The 26,742-nt window shown below is 43.2% G+C and overlaps 2 protein-coding genes across 3 annotated transcripts; both read left to right on the forward strand.

Annotated features, from left to right (window-relative positions):
• Positions 1-1,267: 1,267 nt before the first annotated feature.
• cusr (Copper-only SOD repeat protein) lies at positions 1,268-14,353 on the forward strand. Its single transcript, XM_083694120.1, has 10 exons — positions 1,268-1,526; positions 3,726-5,805; positions 6,468-6,567; positions 8,171-8,254; positions 8,428-8,523; positions 9,223-9,355; positions 9,828-9,942; positions 11,555-11,670; positions 13,426-13,506; positions 13,687-14,353. The coding sequence occupies exons 1-10, from the start codon at positions 1,487-1,489 to the stop codon at positions 13,776-13,778; spliced, it is 2,937 nt and encodes a 978-aa protein (XP_083550246.1). The 5' UTR covers positions 1,268-1,486; the 3' UTR covers positions 13,779-14,353.
• A 180-nt stretch (positions 14,354-14,533) lies between these two features.
• Positions 14,534-26,066, forward strand: xpnpep1 (X-prolyl aminopeptidase (aminopeptidase P) 1, soluble). Of its 2 annotated transcripts, none has more exons than XM_083693618.1 (20): positions 14,534-14,624; positions 16,170-16,294; positions 16,635-16,698; positions 17,345-17,449; positions 17,980-18,072; positions 18,605-18,748; positions 19,229-19,324; positions 20,708-20,789; positions 21,124-21,334; positions 21,761-21,850; positions 22,089-22,139; positions 22,676-22,734; positions 23,071-23,148; positions 23,325-23,396; positions 23,562-23,622; positions 23,804-23,873; positions 24,244-24,417; positions 24,654-24,730; positions 25,150-25,248; positions 25,750-26,066. In XM_083693618.1, the coding sequence occupies exons 2-20, from the start codon at positions 16,178-16,180 to the stop codon at positions 25,867-25,869; spliced, it is 1,863 nt and encodes a 620-aa protein (XP_083549744.1). In that variant the 5' UTR covers positions 14,534-14,624; positions 16,170-16,177; the 3' UTR covers positions 25,870-26,066. The 2 variants fall into 2 exon arrangements, with proteins under 2 accessions (XP_083549744.1, XP_083549743.1); XM_083693617.1 differs by lacking the exon at positions 14,534-14,624 and adding an exon at positions 15,662-15,768 and having other exon boundaries at positions 16,176-16,294.
• Positions 26,067-26,742: the final 676 nt, after the last annotated feature.

The following is a 26,742-nucleotide window of genomic DNA, read 5'->3' on the forward strand; positions in this document are numbered from 1 at the left end:
CCACCCCCAATGGAGGGATGAAAGTGTCTGCTCAGGCAAATCTGGTAGCACTGACAATACTGCCTCTCTTACCTTCTCTCCTAAAACTGACATGGCTCTACAACAAAGGAGAAGAACAGTGAAGGATTACCTCGCCAAATACCTTGGCTAGGTACTCCTTCTGACAACTGTGTTGTCAGATTTGAAGTGAAATGCAGTGGGTTGGTGGTGGGTAGACAGTCAGTGCAAATTGTCTGTTGTTGATGTTCAGCAGTCTTATGGCCTGGAGCTGACTAGGTGATCCGCATGATCCTGAATGTTCAATCAGGGTCAATCAGGGTCCAAAATAAGCCCAGTGAAGTACCTGCACCACCTCAAGGACCCTTCAAAACGTGTAAATGCCCCCTTCAGCATGACCTACCCAAAACAACACACCTGATGGAAAGCTATTTTTAGCAGGGTGTGTCGGGGGTATTTACAAAATCCAGGTCACAGTAGAAGCAGTATGAGGAAATATTGTTTTCAGTGAGCATGGTTAATCTGTTGTAATAACAATGTATTCGTTTTATATAATAAGCACGTGAGTTCCTATATTAAGCATGTGGTCCTCTGTGGCTCAGTTGGTAGAGCATGGCGCTAACAACGCTTAGGTCGTGGGTTTGACTCTTGCTGGGACCATATAAACTGAAATGTATGCACTCACTGCAATGTAAGTCGCTTTGGATAAAAGCGTCAGTTAAATGGCATATTATCATGTTGGTGGCACCACTCATTTCCCTTGTTCCTTGTGGTGTAATAAACTATATTAACTGGTAAGCAGTCATGCAGTGGTGGGTAAACCCAAGTAAACAATACTCAGAGAATTGTGTTTACCCACTTTTTCTGCTGCTGTAGGTCAATGTTATCCACCTATTCAATCCATGGTGATTTCCTGAGAATTGTATTCACCTCAGTACTGTAGATGCTTCCTAGAAGTCCACACCCAAAGACAAGATCGGATCAGGCTATAAAAAGCTGAACATAATAACTCAGTCATTCCACCTCTGGATAATTGGTGTGTGTGATGATGACCCATATTTCCAGCCCACATGTGTGTGACAAGAAAGAGGATGCAGTCAACCTGCACCTCCCATTCTGAGTTCTATAGAGAAGCACTCTGAGCCAATCAGATCTCCCACCCTGAGTTCTATAGAGAAGCACTGTGAGCCAATCAGAGGCTGAGACACCAGGGGCTGAGGCTGCACACCTCAGACACACACACACACACACTCAGTCTCTCTGAGGACGAACACACACACACACACACACACACACACACACACACACACATACACACACACTCTCTGGACCTCTCTGATACATAGACACGTTTTCATTTCATACTTTGTTTTCTATGCACTTTCGTTGATTTTGATTTCACACGCACATTTAGATTTCATTTTATTGTTCGGGAACACTGTTTTTATGTTCTCTGTGTCTTGAACACATCGTACACACACCTGTCAACATGTGCCTGTCTACAGTTCTCCTGCTGTTTGCTCTGCTAGGTGAGTATTTGCAATGCTTTGATTTGAAGTTGTGTGTCTTAGAAGGTATGTGACAAGGGTGTGTGACAAGGTGGGGTAACCTTGACAATAAATGTACATTGTGTAAATTCCATAATTTAGCGGGGAAAGGGATTGCTGACTTTCTCTGACATCTACTTTTAACAATTGCACTTGTTTAGATTTCTCATATTTGACCGTTTTTGTAAAAGCCTCAACTATCGTGGAATAAACCACAATGGTCTGTAAACTGATCATAACTCAAATACTATGCTGCAGAGATGGAAAGATAACCCTGAAACATAGTATGCTGCAAGAAAGAGATTAAGATGATTGTGATCAGAGGAGATGTTTCTTTCTTTCTTTCTTTCAAAAAAGGTTATATGCTGTTTTGACATAGTTTTACCTCTTTATTAGATTAGATTAGATTAGATTCAACTTTATTGTCATTGTGCAGAGTACAAGTACAGAGACAACGAAATGCAGTTAGCGTCTAACCAGAAGTGCAAAATAGCAGAAAGTGCAATGAACAGTATTTACAGGTAGTGCAATATATGATCAGTAGTAGTGCAGTATAATATAGCAGTGCAGTATAGCAGTATATGAGTAACAGTAGCATTATAGCAGAATAAATAGAATAAATTTATATGGATGCCCACAGTATTAAAACATACCTGTGGAGTGTATTTACATAGTTCTCTTTATAGTCGTAACGACACATATGTTCAGCCTCTGATTCAGACCGCCGAGCCCGTGGCAGGTAAAGTATGACTGACACCTGATACTGGCATCTCCTGGTTAATTGATACAATTACTTGTGGTGAGCGACAATGTTATCACCCATTAGACGCAGAGATATGGAATTTAATACATCATTTATAAACATATTGGCTCACTTTGGCCGTATTTGGAGCCAGCATCGTCTATGGCTGAGTAGGTTGTTGTATACTTTCATTCAGGAGGTAACGTGAGGCGAGTATTATTCAGAATGTGTGTCAGCATCTTGCTGTAGATCAGATAGTTGGAGTCTGGTATGTTCACATCGGGTATGCTGGTGAACTGGTTAGGATTCACATATGTTCTCTTTGCTTGCTTCAGATATCTTGCTTCAGAGGTTTAGTGCACACATTCATAACAGCATTTTTAGTCATTGCATTTATCATAGCTGAATTGAACAATGAATGAGTAAAAGTGATTTTGTGGTAAATATTGACTGCTATTATCTATCTGTTATTTTACGATACTTATATCGATAATATACGTGTATATTGTAATTGTGTCGCATTGGTAATATTCTGCTGCAGTTATTCTTTATCATATACTGTACCTTGCCATGATATTGGTTGTTGACTAACCACCGGCTACAAGCAGGCTAACGACCCCCAAGTGGCTGGAGATCTGGACAAGGCCAACGAGCTGAACCAGTGGTTTATTGCAGGACTCTGCTGAATGTGTTCTATCAGTCAGTGGTGGCCAGCGCAGTGCTGTACGCGGTGGTATGCTGGGGGGGCAGCATCAAGGAGGGTGACACCAAGAGGCTGAGCAAGCTTATTAGGAAAGCTGGTTCTGTCCTCGGTGTCACCCTGGACACTGTGGAGGAGGTGGCCAATAGGAGGATGAGGACCAAACTCCTGGCCATCATGGACAATCCCTCCCATCCCCGACATGACACTGTGGTCGAGCAGAGAAGCTCCTTTAGCAACAGACGACTACAAGCCCGGTGCACTAAGGAGCGCTATAGGAGATCTTTTCTGCCTGCTGCAATAAGACTCCTCCTCCGGCTGGCTTGATCAGGGTGATCAGAGTCAGGCTGGGGGATGTTAAAATATACCGGACTGTTCTTACTATATATATTGTTTCAGATGTCTATTTTATTTTATTTTATTTTATTTTATTCTATTATTCTATCATCACTTTATTTTGGTGTTGTTAATGTATAATGTATTATATACTAAAGTGGGGGAAATCCCCTGCATACCTTTAGAAAAACAACTTTAGTTGTGCCATTGTCCTGGTGATGCTCAGACTTGAGGGAATATTAATTGAGAAAGGTCCTGGAGAGAAAGCATGCGTGCAGACAGAACATTTGTCTATCAAGATCATATGTCAGTTTCAGTTTTATCATGTGCCAAAAAACCAAACAACCTGAAGTACTTCACACACTTACACCTGCCCCCTTTCCTCTGTTGGTATGTGTTTCAGGTTCCACTTCCTGTGTACAGTTTCAGGCTAACCTAAATATGGCTGGAGTCACAGGGTGGGTACAGTTTGACTCAGTCGCACGGACAGCCACTGCGAACCTCACCGGCGCTGGAACCTGTGGCCCACTCAACGTCACCCTGAGTGTGTTCCCAGTGATGTTCGGCCATTTTGCCCAGCCGTGCCTGGAGACAAATATAGGAGAGAGCGTCTTCATGTTCACCATTGACTCCACGTCCAACAACACGACCAATGTGTCCAGTCTATTTGAGCAGAGGTCAAACCTAGATGACCTCTCTCTGACCTTGGAGACGTGTAATGCCACCAAAGCTTGCACTGTCGTAAGGCAAGGTCAAGAGGTCATGACCTGGCAGGTCAGGTTTTCCAGCTCTGTTGCCGGCAACATTTACATCAGGCAAAACATGGGAGAGACCCAAATTAGGGTCCTCTCAGACCTGGCCACTATTGGTCAGGTCGCTGCTACAGCATCCAACATCAGTGTGTTTACATCCCAGAACTTGGCTAGTAACTGTGAGACGCTCCTGGCTAGCCAAGTACCCCCGCTGACACCCCTTGGAGAACTGAAGGTGGGGACACCTACGCAGCCCGCAAAGTCTCGTCTGGACCTCACAACCATTACCCCGGCCACCCGTTACGTTCTCCTCAAACTGGGGTCGAGCTACATCTGCGCGGAGATCAGAGTGATGGAAAAGAAGACAGTAAGCGCACTCATGAACATGAGAGGAATCATGGGATACTTCAGCTTCCGCCAAGCCTCCCCGTTCGACGTCACAGAGCTGAGGGTGAACCTGACAAATCTGAGGAGTCTGGTGGGACACTATCACATCCACCAGTTTCCTCTGCCTTTGATTAGGTCGCCGCCGCAAAGCCTGTGTGCAAATGACAACGCTGGCGGACACTGGAACCCATTTGAACTGGACAGTGAGGACCCCGCGTACCCCCAGGGGCCCGGGTCGACACACGATCGCTATGAAGCCGGTGACCTCGGCACCAGGCATATGTCACTGAGGGGCAAGGATGCGGTGGAGGCGGTGTTCACAGACTTCAACCTGCCTCTGTTTGGTCAGAACAGCATCGTGGGTCGCTCGGTGGTCATCCATCAGATGGGTGGGGCGAGGTTCGCCTGCGCCAGCATCGGCTACCCAGGAGAGGTGATCGTAGCCAGGGCTAGGTTCCAGAGCCCTGTGGTGGGAACCGTCCAGTTCACCCAGCTGACGAGCAACCCTCTCTCCGATGTGTCCCTGTTTATAGATCTGGCCTATGGCAGACCGTCGATGAATGCCACCCGCACCCACAACTGGCACATCCACACTTGCCCTATCAGCTCGGAGCGAGATGATGACGTGGGCCGCTGTGGCACCACAGGGGGCCACTGGAACCCCTTCAACATCAACGCTAGTGACAGCAGCTACGCCCTCCACTGCCGTCCATCCAGCCCCTTCTCCTGTGAGGTCGGCGACCTCTCCAACAAGCACAGCACCCTCGACCTAGGGACCAGAGTGGGCGGGGTGGAGGGGAAGCTCTTCTTCACCGACACCACTTCCTGGCTGTCCGGATCGGGTTCTTTGATTGGCCGCTCCATCGTCATCCACAGGGAGAACCAGGGGGGCCCAAGGATAGCCTGCGCTAACCTCACAGAGGTCCGTGCCCCAGCGGTGACCACAGGCTCCTGGTTGGGTCCTGGAGCCACCCGTGGGCAGGTGAAGTTCTCCCAGATGTTTCCCCAGGGACCCACCAAGGTGGCGGTGTCCCTGACTGGCCTCAACTCCATGTCTGGGGGTTACCACGTCCACATCCTACCCATCAGCAGCACTGGAGAGCCCTGCTCCAACAGCAACATCATGGGCCACTTCAACCCCTTCTCCTTCAATGTGTCCACCTCTCCAGCCCCTGGGACCGGGACCGTGGACCAGTACGAGGTTGGGGACATCAGTGGGAAGTTCGGGATGTTGACCGATCTGAGCCAACTACAGGCTCAGTACACAGATGGGAATTTGCCTCTAACTGGACCAGACAGTATTGTGGGAAGATCGCTGGTTCTTCACTACCCTAATGGGTCTAGGTGAGATGACAGCCGTTTGTGTTGTGAGTGTGTGTTGTGAGTGTGTGTGTGTGTGTGTGTGTGTGTGTGTGTGTGTGTGTGTGTGTGTGTGTGTGTGTGTGTGTGTGTGTGTGTGTGTGTGTACAAATTTGGTGTTCTCCTTTTTGTATAAATTAGGCATGAGAACCCATTGAAAAACAGGTGGTGGGTTACTCATTTCTGACATATCCACTTCCTCTTTGTGTCATATCATATTTACAGTACCTTCCTACAGTATTTGTGAACAAAAAAACAGACACTTAATTATTTTGAGATACTGCAGGGACTTTCTGAACTTTAAATGCTACACCCTAACATTCCTCTACAGATCGTTCAGCTCACACAGAATCATTTCCAAATTTAAATCAAACTACTGGAGCTGAATAACTGTTGTGGGCACAAAGATCATATCACTACCCTGAACAATGGTGCCTTGGCACCACAAGATGCTCGACCAGCTAAACCAGGACGACTACAAAGGCATGGGATGTCTGAAACACCAGTCTCTGCATGTGGTTTCTAATACTGTGTGTGTGTGTGTGTGTGTGTGTGTGTGTGTGTGTGTGTGTGTGTGTGTGTGTGTGTGTGTGTGTGTGTGTGTGTGTGTGTGTGTGTGTGCGTGTGCGTGCGTGTGCTTAATGTAGGATGCAGTGTACTGACATCTCAGCAGTGAATGCATCAGATGGACATTGGGTTATCGCCAAGGCCGTGTTCAACAGTACAGTCCAAGGGACGGTGACTCTGGTAAGGCTCACACCTGCACTGAACAGCCTCCTTTGTTCTATCCAAACTATTCATACACGGTAAGCCTGCAATACACGCACTAATACTGAGTAGGGCCTCCCTTTGCTCTCAAAAGAGCCTCAATTCTTCGTGGCATTGATTCTACAAGATGTTGGAAACATTCCTTTGAGATGGTCCATGATGGTCATCTGGAAGGCCACTGAAGAACACTGAATTCATTGTCATGTTCATGAAACCAGTTTGAGACGACTTTTGCTTTGTGACATGGTGCATTATCATGCTGGAAGTAGCCATTAGAAGATGGGTAAACTGTGGGCATGAAGGGATGCACATGGTCAGCAACAATACTCAAATAGGCTGTGGCATTCAAGCGATGATTGATTGGTATTAACGGCCCAAAGTGTGCCAAGAAAACATTTCCCACACCATTACACCACCTCCATCATGAGAAGGTGTACAGGTGTTCTACCACCTTCACCATGAGAAGGTGTACAGGTGTTCTACCACCTCCACCATGAGAAGGTGTACAGGTGTTCTACCACCTCCACCATGAGAAGGTGTACAGGTGTTCTTAATTATGTGCTCGGTGAGTGTATGACAGCACTTTATATTGACTTCACAACCATCAGAAGCACAAGAGAGAAAAAAAAATGCATCCTCACATTACAATACATTACAAATAATTCATACAAAATGTCAACAGTTGAACAGCAAAACTATATCCAGAGATACAAGTACAATACTAGTGGGATGAGATTCACCATCCAACTCCATACAAATGCAGGTGGAGAGAGGAAGTAAGCGAATCATCATGGAACCTGCCACAAAAACATGACACTGTATCTCTGCTGCACCAGACAGTGAATTCATTAGAGCTGTTGTAGAGAGAGGGAAAGAGGGAGGGAGGGGCAGAGGGAGGTAAAGGAGGAGCCTATTGGAGGCATGTACTGTAGCATTAGTCTCGCATCAGTCCCCATGGACCCTAGAGACCCCCCCCACCCCCCCACCCAGAGACCCCCCCCCCCCCCCTTCCCCAGAGACCCCCACCCCCTAGCCCAAACCCTTCAGGGAACAGCTGTATGTGTCAGGTCCCACCAGGAGCTTCATATAGAGCAGTATTAAAACCATGATCGGTGGATAATATCTATCACTGCTTGTATTAGAGTAACTATGAATTAGACTAACTATGAATTAGACTAACTATGAATTAGACTAACTATGAATTAGACTAACTATGAATTAGACTAACTATGAATTAGAGCCCATATCAAAGTCTTAGGAAAAAGCAAAGGAGGACCAAGGCACTCATCCCTATGATCAGATAAAGGAGTTATTATTAGTATTATGGTCATTGACTTGTGTACTACAGTCCATCTTACATTAGATAAGATATTATTTTGCAGTTTTCCCAGACACAGATTAAGCCAAATTCGGGACTACAGTCATCTAAAGACTCTCCTTGAGGATGCTTTCTAGGCCAGGAGAAGGCTTAATCTGTGTCCGGTAAAACCATGCCAAAGCGTGAGGCGGCAACTTGTAAAGCCAAATTGATTCACTTGTCCAACAACTGAACTGTCCAACTAACTGCCTAACCTGGCTTCAGTCCCAGCAGACATTTCCTGATGGTAGCTACAGTGACATCACTCTGGAGGTAGACGTCCGAAACGGAAACTTGCAGAGACTAGACGTAAGCATGTACCTGTTAATCTCTTACTGGAAGGCCATCTCTTACTGGAAGTGGAACTGGATTATAGTGTTATGTTGTTTGTTTATCAACTTTAAATCTGATATCTTACTGTTGCTGTTCATGTCATTGATAAAACAAACCCAGAAGAGTGCCAAACTGTCTATTCCCACCAGGCCACAGAGGTTTCCTGGTTCATTGCGGAGAACCGTTCGGATACACAATGCACCGGTGTCGGAGGCACGTTTAACCCTTTCAACATGGAGTCTGCAGTGAGTCCATACACTCTTTCACACTTCTGTGTTTCTATCCTATAGAGGACTGGGAGAATTTCATTTTCTATATTTAATATTTTTTATTTAATGTTATTCTTTTTTTTTTCTTTTTTCTGTAATGTTGGTTTCTGTAGTTTAACTATAGTCTTACTTTATCAACTGACATTGTGGAATTGAATACATCTGTACAGATATGTTTTACTGTGCACCGGTATTTGAAATCTAACAGGTGTATGTGGGTAATGCAACATGTACAGTAGGCTAAGAGATGTGGTGACTAATCTTTCAAACCAGTTAACTTCTATAAACAGTTACTGCCATACAAAACGAAGTACTCTAACTAGTAACTGTACTACTAATACTGTACAGTAGATGTTCGCTATTTGACCGAAGCCAAAGTGCACTAACTGTACTACTGTAAATGTTTGATGTTTGACCAGTTACTGCCCTACAAAGCCACAAACACTAACTAGTAAATGTATTACTACTATAGTACGACTACAGTAGATGTTCGCTATTTGACCAGTTACTGTAGTACACAAGACCGCTTGAGATCTGAGACCTGTGAAAAGCCTAAATGATTCTATGTTACAAAGTCATATGACTAAACCACCCACTGGTACACCAGAACAGAAGTGAGAACCAGGACGGTAGGTTTGGTTTTGGTTTCAGCTTGTGATCTGTCCCTTTTCTCAGAGCCCTAGCTGTTCCCGTGACAACGCTCTGAGCTGTGAGGTGGGAAACCTGACAGCCAGGCTCGGCTTGATCAGTCTGACCCTGAGACAGCTGTATACAGAGACCAACGTACAGCTGGCAGGCGACATGACAGGTAACAAACATCCAATACTGTGTCATGCTGTACAGTGTCATACCATATCACCAGTGCAGGCTAGTGGACGTAGAAATCGAAGGACAGGCTCATTGTGTTTGATACCCTCCTCATTCCGTTCCATGCATCACAATGAGCCCGTCCTCTGATTTCTGCCTCCACCAGCCTTCCCTGCATATCACACATGGCAACAGATAGAAATGATATGCGTACTGTAGATGTGTTGGGTTAAAAGCAAAGTTACAAAGTTATTTTTTTGTTGACATTGTTATTTGAACTGCAATCCAAAACATAGTGTCAAGTTTGATGAGAAAGTTGATGCTACTTTTTTTGTATCAGTTGCACCATTTTTATTTACAACAAACAACCAGAGTAGCCATTGTTACCACTTAATTTCCTTAACTTATTCTGTCATGTGAAGTCATTTCCATATGGACTTCAGTGTTGACTCTTGCATGTTGCTGTGTCATAGTTGTCCAGAGGTCCCTGGTTCTCAAGAGTGCCAGTGGGGCCATGGTGTGTGCAGACATTCTCCCAGAATCCCCTTCTGCAGAGCAGAGGTTCCCAACCGTGGCGTCCTTCAACAGGTGGGTGTGACCAACCTGGCATTGAACCCTCGTCATCTGCAGGACTCAAGACTGTGTTAGCCCTTAGAGCTAAAGCCAAAGTGTTACCTCTGCGAGCCAACATGAGTCTTGAGGCAAATAGTTACTCATCATGTGAGCATAGTTTAGCGAACCACACCCTGCTATCTAGATATGGAGCTGACTACATTCACATCAACATTCACCTGATCTTGAGTTCATCTCTCCTCTCATATCCTCACATATTCCTGAATTTCCCCCTGGGATAAATAAAGTTTCTATCTATCTATCTATCTAACTCACCAGGGAAGATTGTTCGATCTTATCGCACCCCGGTGTCTTAGGACAGATCGCCGACTCCATCCACACAGTAGTTCAGGCAAAGCGGCAATGACGATACCTGACTGAAGCCAATGGTAGCACACTTCACATTCGAAGACAGCTGTATAAATGGCCTGATATGAACTTGAGGGCCATTCATAAGACACTTGTTCATTAATTGTAATGAACTTCTTACAATATTTAATGTTTACAAAACCAAGTCGATAGTATGAATACAGTTCCCCATTTCGTGAGAAAGCTCTCTTAAGTTGAAAGTGAAATTAACGTCGAAGAGACACAAAGTGAGAAATGCCTAAATGACACTGATGGTTTTGAGTCATAAACAACATTTTATCACAGATGCAGCAAGATAGCATCGAAAGCTTCAGGAACTATTCAAACCATCAAGGAAGCAAGATGTTAGCCTCCACACTTGGCCCATGTAGGGTAAAATTAGTGGAACAACGCCAATGATGATGATCAAGGAAATGTATCAAGGGAAGTTGCAGCAGAGTAGATGAACCACAAACAATCCAACCATACCTTCAAATCTTTAGATGAGTGATGGTTGATTGTTAACTTGGCAAAGCGGCAATGATGAAACCTGACTTAAGCCAATGTTAGCACACTTCACATTCAAAGACAGCTGTATAAATGGCCTGATATGAACTTGAGGGCCGTTCATAAGACATGACAGCTGTCATCTTGTTAATTAATTGTAATGAATTTCTTACAATATTTAATGTTTACAAAACCAAGTCGATAATATGAATACAGTTCCCCATTTCGTAAGAAAGCTCTCTTAAGTTGAAAATGAAATTAACGTCGAAGAGACACAAAGTGAGAAATGCCTAAATGACACTGATGGTTTTGAGTCATAAACAACATTTTATCACAGATCCAGCAAGACAGCATCGAAAGCTTCAGGAACTATTCAAACCATCAAGGAAGCAAGATGTTAGCCTCCACACTTGGCCCATGTAGGGTAAAAGTAGTGGAACAACGCCAATGATGATGATCAAGGGAAGTTGAAGCAAAGTAGATGAACCACAAACAATCCAACCATATCTTCAAATCTTTAGATGAGTGATGATTCATTGTTAATTTGGTCGACACCCTTGGCTCATGTCTTTAAGTGTCATACTGTAGAAGAACCTCCAGGGAAATCTTTATGAGTCACACCAATGTGATCAACTTTCTACTTTCGCCTTCATCCCTGTGCTATGTACTACTATTGTTTGATTACTTACGTATAAATAGTGTCATCACTACATCTTTGTTGTTGTCTTTTCAGATATGACTTCCGGAGCAGAGTAGCCAGAGTCCTTGAGGTGGACACATCGAGGGTCACCATCTTGCCACACACCACAGTGAGTGGAGCATGTCAACAAGTCAACTTCCTAGTATCAGGTAAGTTAAAATCGTGACCATTACAGTAGTAATCTGCATTTCATAAAGCTTTTCGTTGTCTCTGTACTTGTACTCTGCACAATGACAATAAAGTTGAATCTAATCTAATCTAATTTATCATGGCTATGTTGCATACTGTAAGCCAGCGACACACTGTCTTGGCCTACAGAAAAATAGACTTGCACCCAGGTTACAAAATATGTATAATACATTACATTACAAAGTATCATGCTGGCAAATCATATCAAAGGACACATAGTGAACATCATAGTGTCTTATTTAACAAATCAAAGAGGTTAGTTCGATTTTCTCAATGTCCCCAAATTGAAACAAGGTGACCCCACATGGGGTCCCGACCCCCAGTTTGGGAACTGTTGGGATAGTGATCAATAGGCTATTGGCTGAGCCAATTATACATCTTAGATGATTCACCAGTACCAGTAACTCAAGGAAGGCTCATTGTAATGCCTGGAATGCACACTTCCGAAATAGCTTTGTGACCAGGTTCAGATTGAAACCACAGAAATATGTTATATATCTATGTCGGTCTTAAAGGAAGTGGCTTCTGAAAATGGCAAATGATAAAGTCACGCAAATCAAGGCACGAGCCAAGAAAATGATAAGAAGGGAGGATTTACTGGAAAAAGATTGGGTGGAGGTAAAACAGCAGGAGGTAAAACAGGTCAAAAGAGGAAGAATGAAAATGGAAAATGACATGAGTTACACAAAACAAGTAAAGGACGATAGAGGCAAGAGGATGGGACTATACAGTATGTTGAACAAAGATAAGCAGGCTGCAGAGGAGATAGACAGGCCAAAAGACGAAGAATGAAAATGAGAGAAAATAACTAGCAGGGTAAATGAATAACAAGGACATCTGTATTTCGCCAGAGATTTCAAAAACAGGGACCTCCATTCAAAAGCGGCCCTTTGCCAGACCAATTACACATTTTGGGTAGCCTAATTACCATTGAATTATTTTTGGGAGTGTCCTACTGGGTCTCTATGCTTGGGTTACAGAACTACCCTAAAGGTGTTGATTCACTCTTCCATAGAGTTTTGTTCTTTTCTCAGCCCTTGTGTGAAGCTCTTCTCAAAGATTGTTAGTCAGGCCTGTGTCTGTGTGGACAATGAACAATTCTGCCCATTGAAAAGCCACCTAACATGGCAGAGTAACCCAATTCTGGAGTTGAGTGTCTATGTCCCTCAACAGTTCACTGTTCTTATAGGGAACAACAGAGTAGTGTATAGCAAATGGCCTCACAGTATAGCACCTGTCAGTAGTATCGCACAGGGGAACCCTTGATGTGTATGCAGAGCAGGGGAGGTAGAAATCAGAGGATGGGCTCATTGTAATGCATGGAATGGAATCAGGAATGGAATGAGGAATATCAAAAAACACGTGTTTGATGGCATTCCTCATTCCATTCCATGCATTACAATGAGCCCATCCTCCGACTTCTACCTCCACCAGCCTCCCCTGATTCAGAGGACTCATCCTACTGTACAAAAAGAATAAGGGAAAAGGAGAGATTTCAAAGTTACTGGAACAGTGGAACTGGAACCATTATTGTCAAATAAAATCTGTTCTCAATGTCTTATTTACTAGAGCTCAACAGATAGTCCTGGAGAATGAGATTGGCTCTATATTCATTTTCAATGTTAGGACAGGGGTAAAAGATCACAAAATGTGATCATAAAGATGTGCACCAATCAGCAATTCTGATTTTATTTACTTTATTGTCTGTCTCTCAGGGGATGTGAGTATGGAGAGCCTGAACTCCGTCAAAGACAGCACCCTAATGGGCATCTTCAGGGAGACAGAAGAATGCACAAGTAAGTAGGCCTACAATGCTGTATGGTATATAGTAAACACACCAAAATGGACCCCGCTTTGCTCTTGAATAATCATGATGTGCATGTCTATGTATGAATTAATAGTGCCAAACAAATGAAATGGTATATATTCCTGAATGGTTTAAATGAAAAATGTACATTTCAACATTTCTCCTATAGGAAGTGCTGGACTGTTGCTGGAGCCGGGAAGATACTTCATGGTGCTCACCACCGCTGCAGCCTACGTCCTTTGGTTCTTGACCCAGCAGTAGTTCACAGACTACTGTCCTGAATCAACACTGGAACAAACATCACTTCTATGGCTATATCTAAACCGTACCTTATTGAAGCCAATCCCTTTATTAGTATTTTATTTCACATTCATTTGTCCTGGTTAGTCTCATTGAGATAACATCTCTTTTTCTCTTACTAAGTAAGTAATCAATCCGTTAAAACGGGAAACAAATTGATTTATATGATAATAACAAATTATTATTGATTTCATTCTACTTTTTTGTATTCAATATGGACATATATATATATAGATATGTAATATATATAAAAAATGGGAATGTTTAGATATACAATTAAAGTAAATGTAAGACTGTTGCAGTTGTTTGTACCAGAGCATGCAATTGTAATCTCAATGGGAAGGGATTTGCTGTACATTTTGCATTGATCTCTCGTTGTAAATATGCATTATCTCATGCATGAATGTATGCCGCTGCCTTGTTCTTTGTTCTGTTTATTTCTTAAGTCTAAATTTGTATGTCATTTGTTCATGTCTTTATTGAGTAAAAATGTGGGGCAAAAATTATATGTCATGAAAATAAATCATATTTGGGTATATCTGCTGGTCAATTAATTGAAAGATAAAACCATACAATCATAAAACAATCTGAAAATGTCAGTACTTCAGTGAATAGATGTTCATGTTTACCTTATCCACTGTGTTTTCAATGAAAGGAGGCGAGGCTCATCTCTCTGCATTCACTGGAAGAGCCTCGTGTCACGTGACCAGAAACGTCAACGATTAAATGGCAGCGTCCTGTTTTGTAAATTAACACAAGGCACAACCGTATAAAGAGTGTTTTAAACGCAAGAATCGCATTTCGAAGGTAAATGTACAAATTCAATATGCCATATCCTACCTACAGCATGCCAGGAAACTTTAGAAATCGGAATGGGTTGCCCAGTGCGAAAAAGAGCAATGAATGGGAATCGTGCGTGGTGTTGTGTTGTCAATTAGGCTGACATTCTCGTGCGCCATCCCATTCGTGTTGTCTAGAATGATCCCAAACATGTTTCGACTTGAACGCGATGTTTTAGCTCATTGCCTGAATGTATGATATCTTACTAGTAATAACCTAGCTATTGTAAAATTGCTCAACACAACTTTGCATGGATCAGTCCATATTTGTAACGGTGTTGCCACACCTACTGAGTGAAGAATAGCAAACGACACAATAATTGCATCGTTTTGGATCGTACAATATCATACATGTTAATAGCCTTAAAAATAGGATGAACTGTATGCCTTTATTAGTTCTTTACAGTGTTAATAGTTAGGTATGTAGAAACCTCATGAATGTTTTTTTTTCTCTGACTGGTAAACAACAATCGCATGCACGGTCCAGCACATTGAGCCAATCCGTGAGCTCAACGGTGCTTTACTGATGTGATTGGGTGACTTGAGTTATAAAACCTCACCAAGATGGTATCGTTTCACCACTGGGGAGCTACTTTATACGCTGAGATGAAAGGGGCTGATTTGATCCGCCGGACTCTCACTCGATCCATGCATTTATAACGTATTAAACCACAAATGGCATGTTTGTGTAGATGTCTTGCAATCGGTGGCTTTTATATATGCTATTTAACTGACGCTTTTACCCAAAGCGACTTACATTGCAGCGAGTGCATACATTTCAGTAACTATGGTCCCAGTGGGAATCAAACCCAAGACCTAAGCGTTGTTAGCGCCATGCTCTACCAATTGAGCAACAGAGGACAACTTTTGTGTTGAATCAATGGGTGGTCGAATTATTATGGCGCACAAAAGAGAGCATACATGCAGTAATTTAATAGACTACTGCATCATAATCTGTGAATATTTAACCATGGGTCTGTCTTAGACCATTGCTTAATCAGTACACGGAGCCATTTAAAGGTTAAAGATCCAAAGGTAGACTACCACTTTGAGCTGCACCTTACTAGACAGATCTCAGTCCTTTGAAGAGAACATGGGTTCATTAGAGTCAGGTAGGCCTAATTATCATAATGTCTTTTCGTTAATTTCTATCTGATTATTTCCTCTAAATTAATATTTAAGTGTACTATTTCAGTGTATTATTATCATATGCTGGCTTAGCCTATTGATTGGAATAGTGACTTGAATTCTGCACTGCTTTTCTTGCTCATTTGGGGGTTGCTGCAGGGGAGGCTGGTGGAGACAAATCAGAGGACGGGCTCATTGTAATGCGTTCTTATTCATACTTATTCAACGCAAAAACACGTGTTTGATGGCATTCCTCATTCCATTCCATGCATTACAATGAGCCCGTCCTCCGATTTCTACCTCTGCCAGGCTCCCCTGTGTTTCTGGTACTGGTCAATCGTCTAAGACGTACAGTATGTGTCTACATATGTATATGTCTCCATAGAAACAGGCATGTCTCCAAAGATCACGGTGGAACTGCTGCGGCAGCTTCGGCAGGCCATGAGGAACGGGAAGTACATCACAGAGCCCATACAGGCTTACATTGTCCCGTCAGGAGACGCCCACCAGGTGCTATATACTGAAGATAACACACACACACATGCATACACACACACAATCCAGACTGTTTGTGTCAGTGGACTCATCTGTAATCATCTGTAACCTGCCTGACCTCTAGTACAATGTGAAAAGGAGGTTTCTCTCCTCTCCTCTCCCTCCCTGTCTCCCTCTTTATCCCTCCTTCTCTCCATCCCTCTGTTCATGAGTCGTGATGGGTGAATGGGCAAGGGGAGTAATTAAGATGACTAACTGCTGGTAACCACTCATAGCTGATTGCTGATAGATCTCTCTCTCTCTCTCTCTCTCTCTCTCTCTCTCTACCCCTCCCCCATTTCTTCACCCTCCACAGAGTGAATACATTGCACCATGTGACTGCAGACGTGAATTCATCTGTGGCTTCAATGGCTCTGCAGGTATAGTTGTGTGTGTGTGCGTGTGTGTGCACGCACGCGCGCATGGGAGAATTTCTGTGATATTGCCAAGACTGAGGCTCTAATTCCCTCATTATAAAGGAGTTTGATAACAACAGTGAATTGCCAAAGGCGTAAGATATTGTTAAAGTATCCAGTTGTCATACAGGATGAAATCTACACTTTTGAATAACTCCATTTTGCCATTCAATGTAACTTCCCGTTAATATTCTAGCGCTTTTGAAGTTAGAAACACATATGTCTTGCAATTGTGAACTTATACAATCCGTCTGTCCATAAACAATAAAAAAACGATGTTTTTTTGGAAGTGAATCAAGGTCAAGAATTTAACAAGTTTCAAGTTCAAAGTTTTATTGTCATGTTTACTGGGATACAGGAGAGTGTATTACAGGACAATTACATTTGTATCTCATTGTACTATAAGATTGAGTAGACATGGACACGCTATGATAGAATGAATGTGATCCTATTTTCGAAGCACTTGAGAAGGCGCTACCTATAACAGGAAAGATATGAATGGATATGGCTAGGGGCCAGAGTTTTCCCCTGGTCAGGTCACATGTTCAGGGAAACCTCCAGGCCCTTAGGTTGGCGCTCTGTGTCCGTCCGTCCGTCCGTCTGTCCGTAGGTACGGCCATAGTGACAGAGCAGCATGCGGCCATGTGGACAGACGGTCGCTACTTCCTCCAGGCCAGCCAGCAGATGGACAACAATTGGACCCTCATGAAGATGGGTAAAACACAACTCAACACTCGTTGCGTTCTCGTCTGACGATCTGGCATCGGCTTGAGGTCATCCATTGACCTCGGCAGAGGCCGGGGGAGGTCGAAATCGGAGGCTCGTTGTAATGCATGAAATAGAATGTGGAATTTGTCATTCCATTCCATGCACTACGATGAGCCCGTCCTCCGATTTCTACCTCCCGCCAGCCTCCCCTGATTGACCCATAGGCGTACATCTTAGAATCTGTAAAATGTTATTTTATATCAATAGCTAGAGTATGGGGCAAATGTCCATGCACAGATTAAGTCAAGTCCCAGACTAAATCTAATATCAATGGAGACTCTCCGTCGAAGATTATTTTTAGTCTAGAATTTCGGCTTAATCTAGGTGAAACCATACCCTATAAATTCAATGTAATTTTGCTTCATGAACATAGTACTTTTTCTGATCAGACTGTGTGAATAATATGTTTTGTATCATGAATAATATGTTTTCTATCATGGGGGATGTTGGTTTATTCTGTGTCTGTCCCTCCACCAGGGCTGAAGGAGACCCCCACTCAGGAGGACTGGCTGATCAGCGTTCTGCCTGAGAACTCTAAAGTAGGAGTGGACCCCTGGATCATCGCTGCTGGTCAGTAGCACTAGAGTAAAGCACACTAGAGCAGGGGAGGCTGATGGAGGTAGAAATCGGAGGATGGGCGTCAGCAGAGGGGTTTTAACAGGACCTCCGTTGTAATAGAAGTCATGAAGACATGTCATGCACATGACACATACTTATTCAACGTGAAGAGACTAGTCATGACCTGGTGCCTGGTGATGACCTGGTGCCTGGTGATGACCTGGTCATGACATTGGTGCTCAGCAGTTTAATCACTCATCTCAAAGTGGAAGTGCACTAAATACAGACAGTAATACACAGAAATGATGCTACACCATATTCAAGTCATTGTCTAGGCTCATAAGGGTGTGTGTGTGTGTGTGTGTGTGTGTGTGTGTGTGTGTGTGTGTGTGTGTGTGTGTGTGTGTGTGTGTGTGTGTGTGTGTGTGTGTGTGTGTGTGTGTGTGTGTGTGTGTGTGTGTGTGTGTGTGTGTGTGTGTGTGTGTGTGTGTGTGTGTGTGTGTGTGTGTGTGTGTGTGTGTGTGTGTGTGTGTGTGTCTTCAAGACCAGTGGAAGAACATGACCAAGGCCCTGACCAGCGCGGGTCACTCTCTGGTGGCAGTGCAGGACAACCTGATAGATGCCATCTGGGTGGACCGCCCCGCCAGACCCAGTACACAGCTGATCACCCTGGGTTTGGGGTACACCGGTCAGAACCCCCCCCCTCTCCCTCTCTCTCTCTCCACACCATACCACACCACACCTAGTCATTTACACTCAATTAATAGATTGATGTCTCATCTGGGTGGACCGCCCTCTCCAGACCCACCACACAGCTCATCACCCTGGGGTGCACCGGTCAGAACCAACCCACACCACTCCATGTCATTTACACTGACAACAGATGATCCATTTAGTGAAGATTTATATAGATATGAAGTAGTGTTGAATATTAGTTGTTGTTGTTGTTTTTTTTACCAAAGATAATAGTATGAATAGTGAATTGGAGATGTCTTGATACCAGCACTTTGTACGATTCTTAGAAGATGAGGTGGAATGGCAAAACAATAATATGATAATAAAATATAATGTGAAGGGTCACAGGAGTGAAGTGAGAAAGTATATAGAGTATGTAATGAACCAAAATGTCTTCTTTAGGTAATGAAATACATTTCCCCCACTTTTATAGGTATGACCTGGCAGGACAAGGTAACAGCTCTTAGATCCAAGATGGCGGAGAGGAAAATCAGCTGGTTTGTTGCCACGGCGCTGGACGAGACTGCATGTAAGATTTCTTATAGAGCGATATGAATACTACACAATACAGAGACAAGTTTCCCATTCATAGTAACATGCACAATACCTAGGGATGGGTCCGACTGCAAGTTTTTGGTAATCGATTAATTGATGGCTGCCAGAACAGATGAATAGATGAATTGACCTCGCACTGTGGTGCGTCATTTCAAAGTTGTTTTTATTATGACTGTAGAACTCATGCTTGACCAAGCCGCTAGGAGTGATTTGATAGTGACAGTGAGTGAAGGATAGAGGAGGGTCTACTTCCGCTGGGTAAAATGAGACAAATCACACCCATAATCTCATAGACAAGTGGCTTTCTTCAGTTGTGCCACTGAAATGTTTGTTTTCGATTAATCGATGACCTATTTTAAAATCGGTTTGGGTGCTAGCGATTGACGAATGAACAAATCATCTAACCCATCCCTAACAATACCTTATGAGCATGGTAGCAGTCTATGCTTGATTCAGATTCTGAGAAGAGGTAGTACAGTGTAGTCCAAGGTCTTGATGAGCAGTTTATCACCTGAATTTGATGTGAGGTCCCCTGAGTAAATCAAACTATGATTTGATAAAGAAGACACAAACATGTTTTATTGTGTATGAAGACAAACAATGTCTGTGTATTGCACCTGTCGCCTAATTTGCAGTTTTTTGGGGTTTGAATCCAACCAATAAGAGCATCTTTTAGGCGATTAGAATACACATGGACGTCATAGCCCCCAATCAAGTTGTCGGGGTCACAGGAAATTATTGATGTCAATTTGGGGTCGTGAGAGAAATAACTTTGGGAACCCCTGTGTTAGAGGCAGGCTAGAACACAAGCCTGCACACCCAATAGCCCTCCAAGACCAGGGTCCATGTCCTATGATGTAGCCAATGATATCACATCTAACAAAGAGAGACAGCCGGTACAGCCAATCATCTGTCTCCAGGGTTACATAACCCTGTGAGTGGCCACCGAATCACGATCCAAGGACCCTGTCTGCTGCAGGGGTGGCCCCCAAGATGCCTGCCTGAGCACCTCGTTAGCCTGCCTTAATGAGCTCTCCCAGTTGATTGGGCGGCCAGAGTGTTTGTGTTTAATTAGGACAGTCTGTGTTTTGATTACTGTCCGGTCACACTTGGACAAGAGGGGCCTTAATAAGTAGATTTGTATGGGCGTCCTCCAGATGGTGAGGAGGATAGCCGGCAATGGAAGACTAATGATAGGTAGAACACACAGTACTAGCTTATTTATTTGGGCAATATAGCAGAAAATATAGCAAATTTAGCAGTTGCTGTTAGAAAGTTCTGGACCAGTCTAAATACTAATTTGAACACATTGAAATACATTCAAACTGAATTTGTGTTTGAACTTTGTTCTTTCCAGGGCTGTTCAACCTCCGAGGCTCAGACATCGAGTACAACCCAGTGTTCTTTGTGTACGCCATTGTGGGCATGAGCACAATAAGGTAAAATGTTGTCTGACAGTTTGACAGTTTCCCTATCACATTTTACTTGTTTGGCTTCATCACAATGCTCTTTCTTTTATGAGACATAAGACATAATAAGAGACATAAGACAAGATAATTTAGAGTGTTCCAGAAAGGAATGCAATATGCATGCCACTTCCTTCTAGAACACAGTGGCATGCATGTCAGTGGCACGCTATTGTCCTCGTTTTCAAAACAAATCCTCCCATTCCGTGCCTACTAAACACGTCCCTCGTACTGTAAACTAAGATGAACCCTTGAACACACATCACAGTCTATACCTGACCCCTGACCCCTGGTTGATGTCCCTTAGGCTGTTTGTGGATGTGAAGCGTCTGGCGGCGCCTGGGGTCAGGGAGCATCTCCAGCTGGACGCCCCCAGCAAGCCAGAGCTGAACATCCAGACGGCGCCCTACGAGGCGGTCTACACAGAGCTGCAGGCAATATGCGCTGCTCTGGGGCCCAAGGAGAAGGTCTGGATCAGTGACAAGGCCAGCTGCGCCCTCACACAAATCATCCCCAAGGTGAGAGAGGGAGAGACAGACACACACCCAGTCCCAAATCAACCCCTACAACCCTACACACTTGTGGATCAGTTGGTAGAGATTGACACTAGAAAGGCTCAGATTGTGGGTTTGATTCCCGCTGGAATTGGAGCGAATGCTAAATGACACATTTTGTATTGCACCCAATGTGGTGGTGAATAGAGTAATCCATATTACATGCAGTACCAAGTAAAATATTCGGGGTCATGTGTGGGATGTGCATAACTGTTTGGATTGTTCACTTGACTGGCAATGGTATGGCGTTGTTGGACTAACACTTCTAGCATATTTGCCACTAAGGACCTTTTCTACACGAGACTCAATCAATTAAATATGTACTGTACTGTGAGTGCATAATGATTTTGGTGTGTCTCGTTGTTTGATCTATCTATTGCTTTTGTCCAGGCCCACCGGTCCCCTATCCCCTACACTCCCCTCTGCCTCGCCAAAGCTGTCAAGAACACCACCGAGATTCAAGGGATGAAAATGGCCCATGTAGGTGACCTTTGAACCGTGAGCTCTAAGGGGTGGTTTCCCAGACACAGATTAATAATCTAGCCCTGGACTAAATGACGTGTTTTTTTTATTTTTTTTATTGAAAATGTTTTTTTAGTCTAAGATTATGCTTAATCCAGGTCTGGGGTAGCAACCCTAAATGTACTTGATCTGATTGTAGACTTGTCATGATGAAATCACATTCAATCATTATGACATGTTATCTTACCCCCTACAGATCAAGGACGCTGTTGCTCTGTGTGAGCTTTTCGCTTGGCTGGAAAAGGAGGTATTTTCCGGCAATGATGAAAATATAAAATATAGTATGATATGTTATATAGATAAATAAAAATAAAATATAGATAATAATATTATAATAAATAATATAATAAAAATATAGATCAATAAGGGCAATTTCACTGTAACAGAATGCTGCTGGGACTGGATTTTTCGCTTTCAAACATACTTGATGGTAAAGTTTAACAAACCATACAACTCTATGCACAAGGACTACTCCTAACAATGCCCACTGAACATGGAAAAAAGAAGAACTGTGGAGATTCGGAATTACCCTGTTTTTTTATTTTTTATGTAACCACATGTCTCCAAAACTCAAATAAATATCTATAAATAAAAATATGTGGAACCCAAAAGGGTTCCTTAAAGGGTTTTCCCAAAAAGGCAATACTGTACAATATCATTCAATCATTTGCCCACACCACACATTACTTTCAAAAGGAAGCCAATTATCTGAAGTACAGTCATTTCTGGGAACAAACTATTGGGCTGCGTGACAGTAGCGTAACGTGACGTTATTTGTTATAGATTCCAAAAGGCACGGTGACAGAGATCTCTGCGGCAGATAAGGCAGAAGAATTCCGCAGGTGGGGTGTTTATTTTTCCTAACAAACAGCTTTTAATAGAACAAGTTTCTGTCCACATTTAGCCCATGTTCCTGGATTCGTAGCCAAGTGAGGGACTTCATTTTGAGTTCCAAGACTAGATGATAGTAATGTGTGTGAGAATATTGTAGACTTATATCTCAATCCAGTGGAGTGATTATCATCATGCTACATCATACAGTGAGCACCCCGAGAAATACACTCATCTTAATTTTGCTTACCTGACACTTCAGGGAACGAGATTAGTAATACAGGGAAATTTAGCTTCCATATTCAGTCCCAATGTGCTAATATGAATGTGTATGTATGTATTTGTAGTCAACAGAAAGACTTTGTCGGCCTGAGCTTCCCATCCATTTCCAGTGTGGGACCAAACGGAGCCATCATACATTACAGGTAAGGCTTGTTTACTGAATATATGTATTTTTAGATATGTTGTATTTTTAGATATATGTATTTTAGTGTGGTTAACACCGATTTGTCTAATGCTTCTTCTAGATTAACCAAGTGGATGGCTGTTGTTGATATTGTTGGTGTTGTTGACTTGGTATTTTTGTCTCTCGTTCCTGTAGACCCCTCCCTGAAACCAACAGAACTCTCTCTCTAAACGAAGTCTACCTCCTCGACTCTGGAGCCCAGTTCACGTAAGTTGAGCAGACACCTCGACCACGCCACAGAGGCCTATAACGCTCACGTGCTGTAGGATGAAGTAGCAAGAGAATACTGCACAACATGTTTTTTTTTATTTATTTTTTTTATTTTTTTTTATTGTTATTATGATTTATATTTTTTATTGTTTCCTTTTGTAGTGATGGAACAACAGATGTCACCCGCACCATGCACTTTGGAACACCCTCTGCTTACGAGAAGGTACAGGGAAATAACCAGTCACTCAAGTTCTTACGTATTATTATGGTGTCTGGGCTAATAAGAATAATAACTATTATGTACCGGATGTAGCATCCAGTATTGCGTAATAAGGCCCTTTGGAAAGTCCCATTTCAATGTCCCATCTCATTAACTCATGTCTTGTCTCTATGTCTGTCCTCAGGAATGCTTCACCTATGTTCTGAAGGGACACATAGCTGTCAGTGCCGCCATTTTCCCAAACGGAACCAAAGGTACAACAGTACCCAGTGGGTGTCACCGTTAGCACGCTCGCAACACAGTTTTAATATTTGTTGAAATGTGATGTTAAAGTCTCTATGATAGGATCTTTCATGTGCAGTGTTTTGTATTGTACTGTATGCGGATCTGTGATCAAATCCATGTATGAAATACTTCCAACTCTGCCTACTCTGTGCTTGATTTAGCTCAGAGTTGGTAGTTTTGGGACTAGTTCATCGTTCCATTGTACCAAGGAAACGAAATCAAGCGCACCTTTTCAAGTATTTGAAAGCATTTCATCTATGTATTTTGACCGTATACAGCTCTGTCTATGAGAAACTCTAACCCCCGCTCCTCCTCCCTGTTGTGTCCCTTTGTCCTCAGGCCACCTGCTGGACTCTTTTGCCCGCGCGCCCCTGTGGGAGTCTGGGCTGGATTACCTCCATGGTACTGGCCACGGGGTAGGCTGCTTCCTCAATGTCCACGAGGGGCCCTGTGGCATCAGCTACAAGACCTTCGCTGACGAGCCCTTGGAGGCCGGCATGATCGTCAGTGATGGTACACACACGCATTACTTATTTATTTATTTATTTTCTCACTTCTTTCTTTTGAACAATCTTTCTTTCATTCTCTCTTCTCTTGTGTCCCTCTCTCTCAAACACACACACACACACACACACACACACACACACACACACACACTCTCTCCATTATTGATTGACTCCCTTCATTTTGAACTTTCCCGGTCATTTTGAACTTTCAATTCATGTGGAATGTCTCATGTGTTTCCTCAGAACCTGGCTACTATGAAGATGGATCCTTCGGCATTAGAATTGAGAATGTTGTCCTCGTGGTTCCGGCCAAGCCCAAGGTGAGTCACTGACACAGTATTAAATGATAGAGCATATGGCTGTAGTAGAATAATAACAATACTGCTGTTTACACAAGCTCTGTTTGTCTCCAGTATAAGTACATATACCTAAGTGTGAAACAACATTTTGACTAGAGTTAAGAATGAGGTTTAATGTTTGGTGCAATATTAATATGTGGTCTTAACTGTTGTCTCTGGTGTAAGTACAAATACCTAAGTGTAAAACAACATTTGACTAGAGTTAAGAATTAGTATTAGTATTATTGAGTATTATTGTTTGGTACGGTATTAATGTGTGGTCCTAACACTTGTCCTCAGTCCAAGTAAAGACACCTACGTGTAGAATAACACCTTAGAGTAAAGGAGATGTTTTAGTGTGTGGTCCAGTATTGATATTTTGTCCTGGTGTGTCTCCCCAGTATAACTACCGGAACAGAGGCAGCCTGACGTTCGAGGCTCTCACACTGGTCCCCATCCAGGTCAAGATGATGAACACAGACCTGCTCACTCAGAAAGAGGTTAGAGTTGTCCTTCATTCCTGTGATTTTAATTAATACACAATGAATACACAGTATCTTTAGGAAGTATCATCTGTTTATTGCTATTGAAAAATAAAGTTTTTTTTAATAGATGTACTTACAGTATACAAGTTATGTTGTCTTGTAAATATACAATAGCTGAAGAAAACAAACATTTGAGTTTCTTATAGAATCTATCATGTGAAGAAAAAGATGTACACGTGAATATCTAAATGAGCACAGTTGTCCTTTCACACAATCATCATATGCTGTATTCATGACATGTCGGAAAAGGAAACTCTGAAATGTTTGACTTGGAAACTTGTTGTACTCAGATGATGCTGGAGTTTCCCACTGACAGAGTATCGGAATCAACCAGTAGGAAACTCTACACAAATAACTGAGTTAATTTTAACTCTGAGGTTCTGAGTTTCCGATTTGTCATGAACTCACCAGTACTTCTGCCATTAGCACTCTGACACACCGCTCTCTTCCCTGCAGCGTGATTGGTTGAACGATTACCACAGGCAGTGCCGGGAGACGGTTGGAGCAGAACTGGAGAGGCAGGGTCGCAAGGAGGCCCTGGCTTGGATGATGAGGGAAACCCAGCCAATCGCCTGAAGAGTATTCTTTGACTGACTCTTAATTTAATGAAATGGTTTGCACAGGAGTACGATCAATTTGAGCGCTCAGCAGTGATAATCTTTTCTGTTTTCCCTCTGAGAACCTCTCATTAACTCTGTGTTTCACTCTACGCTTCTTTTGTAAAGCACACCATCAACTGTTTTATGACAATTCAATAAAAATCACGTGTGGGAAACAAATAAGCTTGTTTGATCCACTTAGGCAATGTTGTTTCGGATATTGAAAAACAACAACAACCCCCCTCCCCCCCTATCCCATGAAGTGGAACGTTCCACCTTGTTCTAGAGCTGCATGTAAAAGTTAGGCGGGTCCAGGATGATGCCACTATTCGGGTCCTTGGCGTAGTCCTGTAGCGTCAGTGCAGTTGTACATGCGTCTTGCTCCTCCGATACAGGGAGGGAGGGAGCGCTGTTCTCATCTTCCTCCAGCCCTATGGGCAGGGGGTTACTATAGATGTAGTAGATCCTGGAGTTGTCCTTGGACGCGTCCTGTTTCCTGAAGAAGGCGAGAGGGTTTTTGAAGCTGGTGGACCTCTTCACTCCTCTGAAGTCCACAGGGTTGACCGGTTCCTCTCGATCCACGGCGCTCTCATACACATGGGCCCTCTTTGATTGCCTGGGGGGGGAAAAGTTTACAATAATAGTGGCCATATTACTGTGTAATTGCTCTTTTGTGGACAGTATTCGGATTATGTAGAGTGTAGCAAGTGTGGTAGTAATGCTTTATGACAGTGTACGTACCTCCTGCGGTTGTGGCAGGAGATACTGCAGAATAGGCCTGTGAAAGTCAGAATACACAATGCCAGGGATGTTATGATGATGTTGAAGACCTTGAACTCTGGGGAAGAGA

This window comes from Argentina silus (assembly GCF_951799395.1).
Source record: "Argentina silus genome assembly, chromosome: 22".
In the NCBI taxonomy this organism is placed as follows: domain Eukaryota; kingdom Metazoa; phylum Chordata; class Actinopteri; order Argentiniformes; family Argentinidae; genus Argentina; species Argentina silus.

Coding starts and splice junctions, on each gene's coding strand:
- cusr (XM_083694120.1), top strand. CDS start 1,487: ATGTGCCTGTCTACAGTTCTCCTGCTGTTTGCTCTGCTAG. Junction 5,806..6,467: donor CACTACCCTAATGGGTCTAG/GTGAGATGACAG, acceptor TGCTTAATGTAG/GATGCAGTGTACTGACATCT. Junction 9,943..11,554: donor ACCGTGGCGTCCTTCAACAG/GTGGGTGTGACC, acceptor TTGTCTTTTCAG/ATATGACTTCCGGAGCAGAG.
- xpnpep1 (XM_083693617.1), top strand. Junction 16,699..17,344: donor TGGCTTCAATGGCTCTGCAG/GTATAGTTGTGT, acceptor GTCTGTCCGTAG/GTACGGCCATAGTGACAGAG. Junction 18,749..19,228: donor CCTGGGTTTGGGGTACACCG/GTCAGAACCCCC, acceptor CCACTTTTATAG/GTATGACCTGGCAGGACAAG.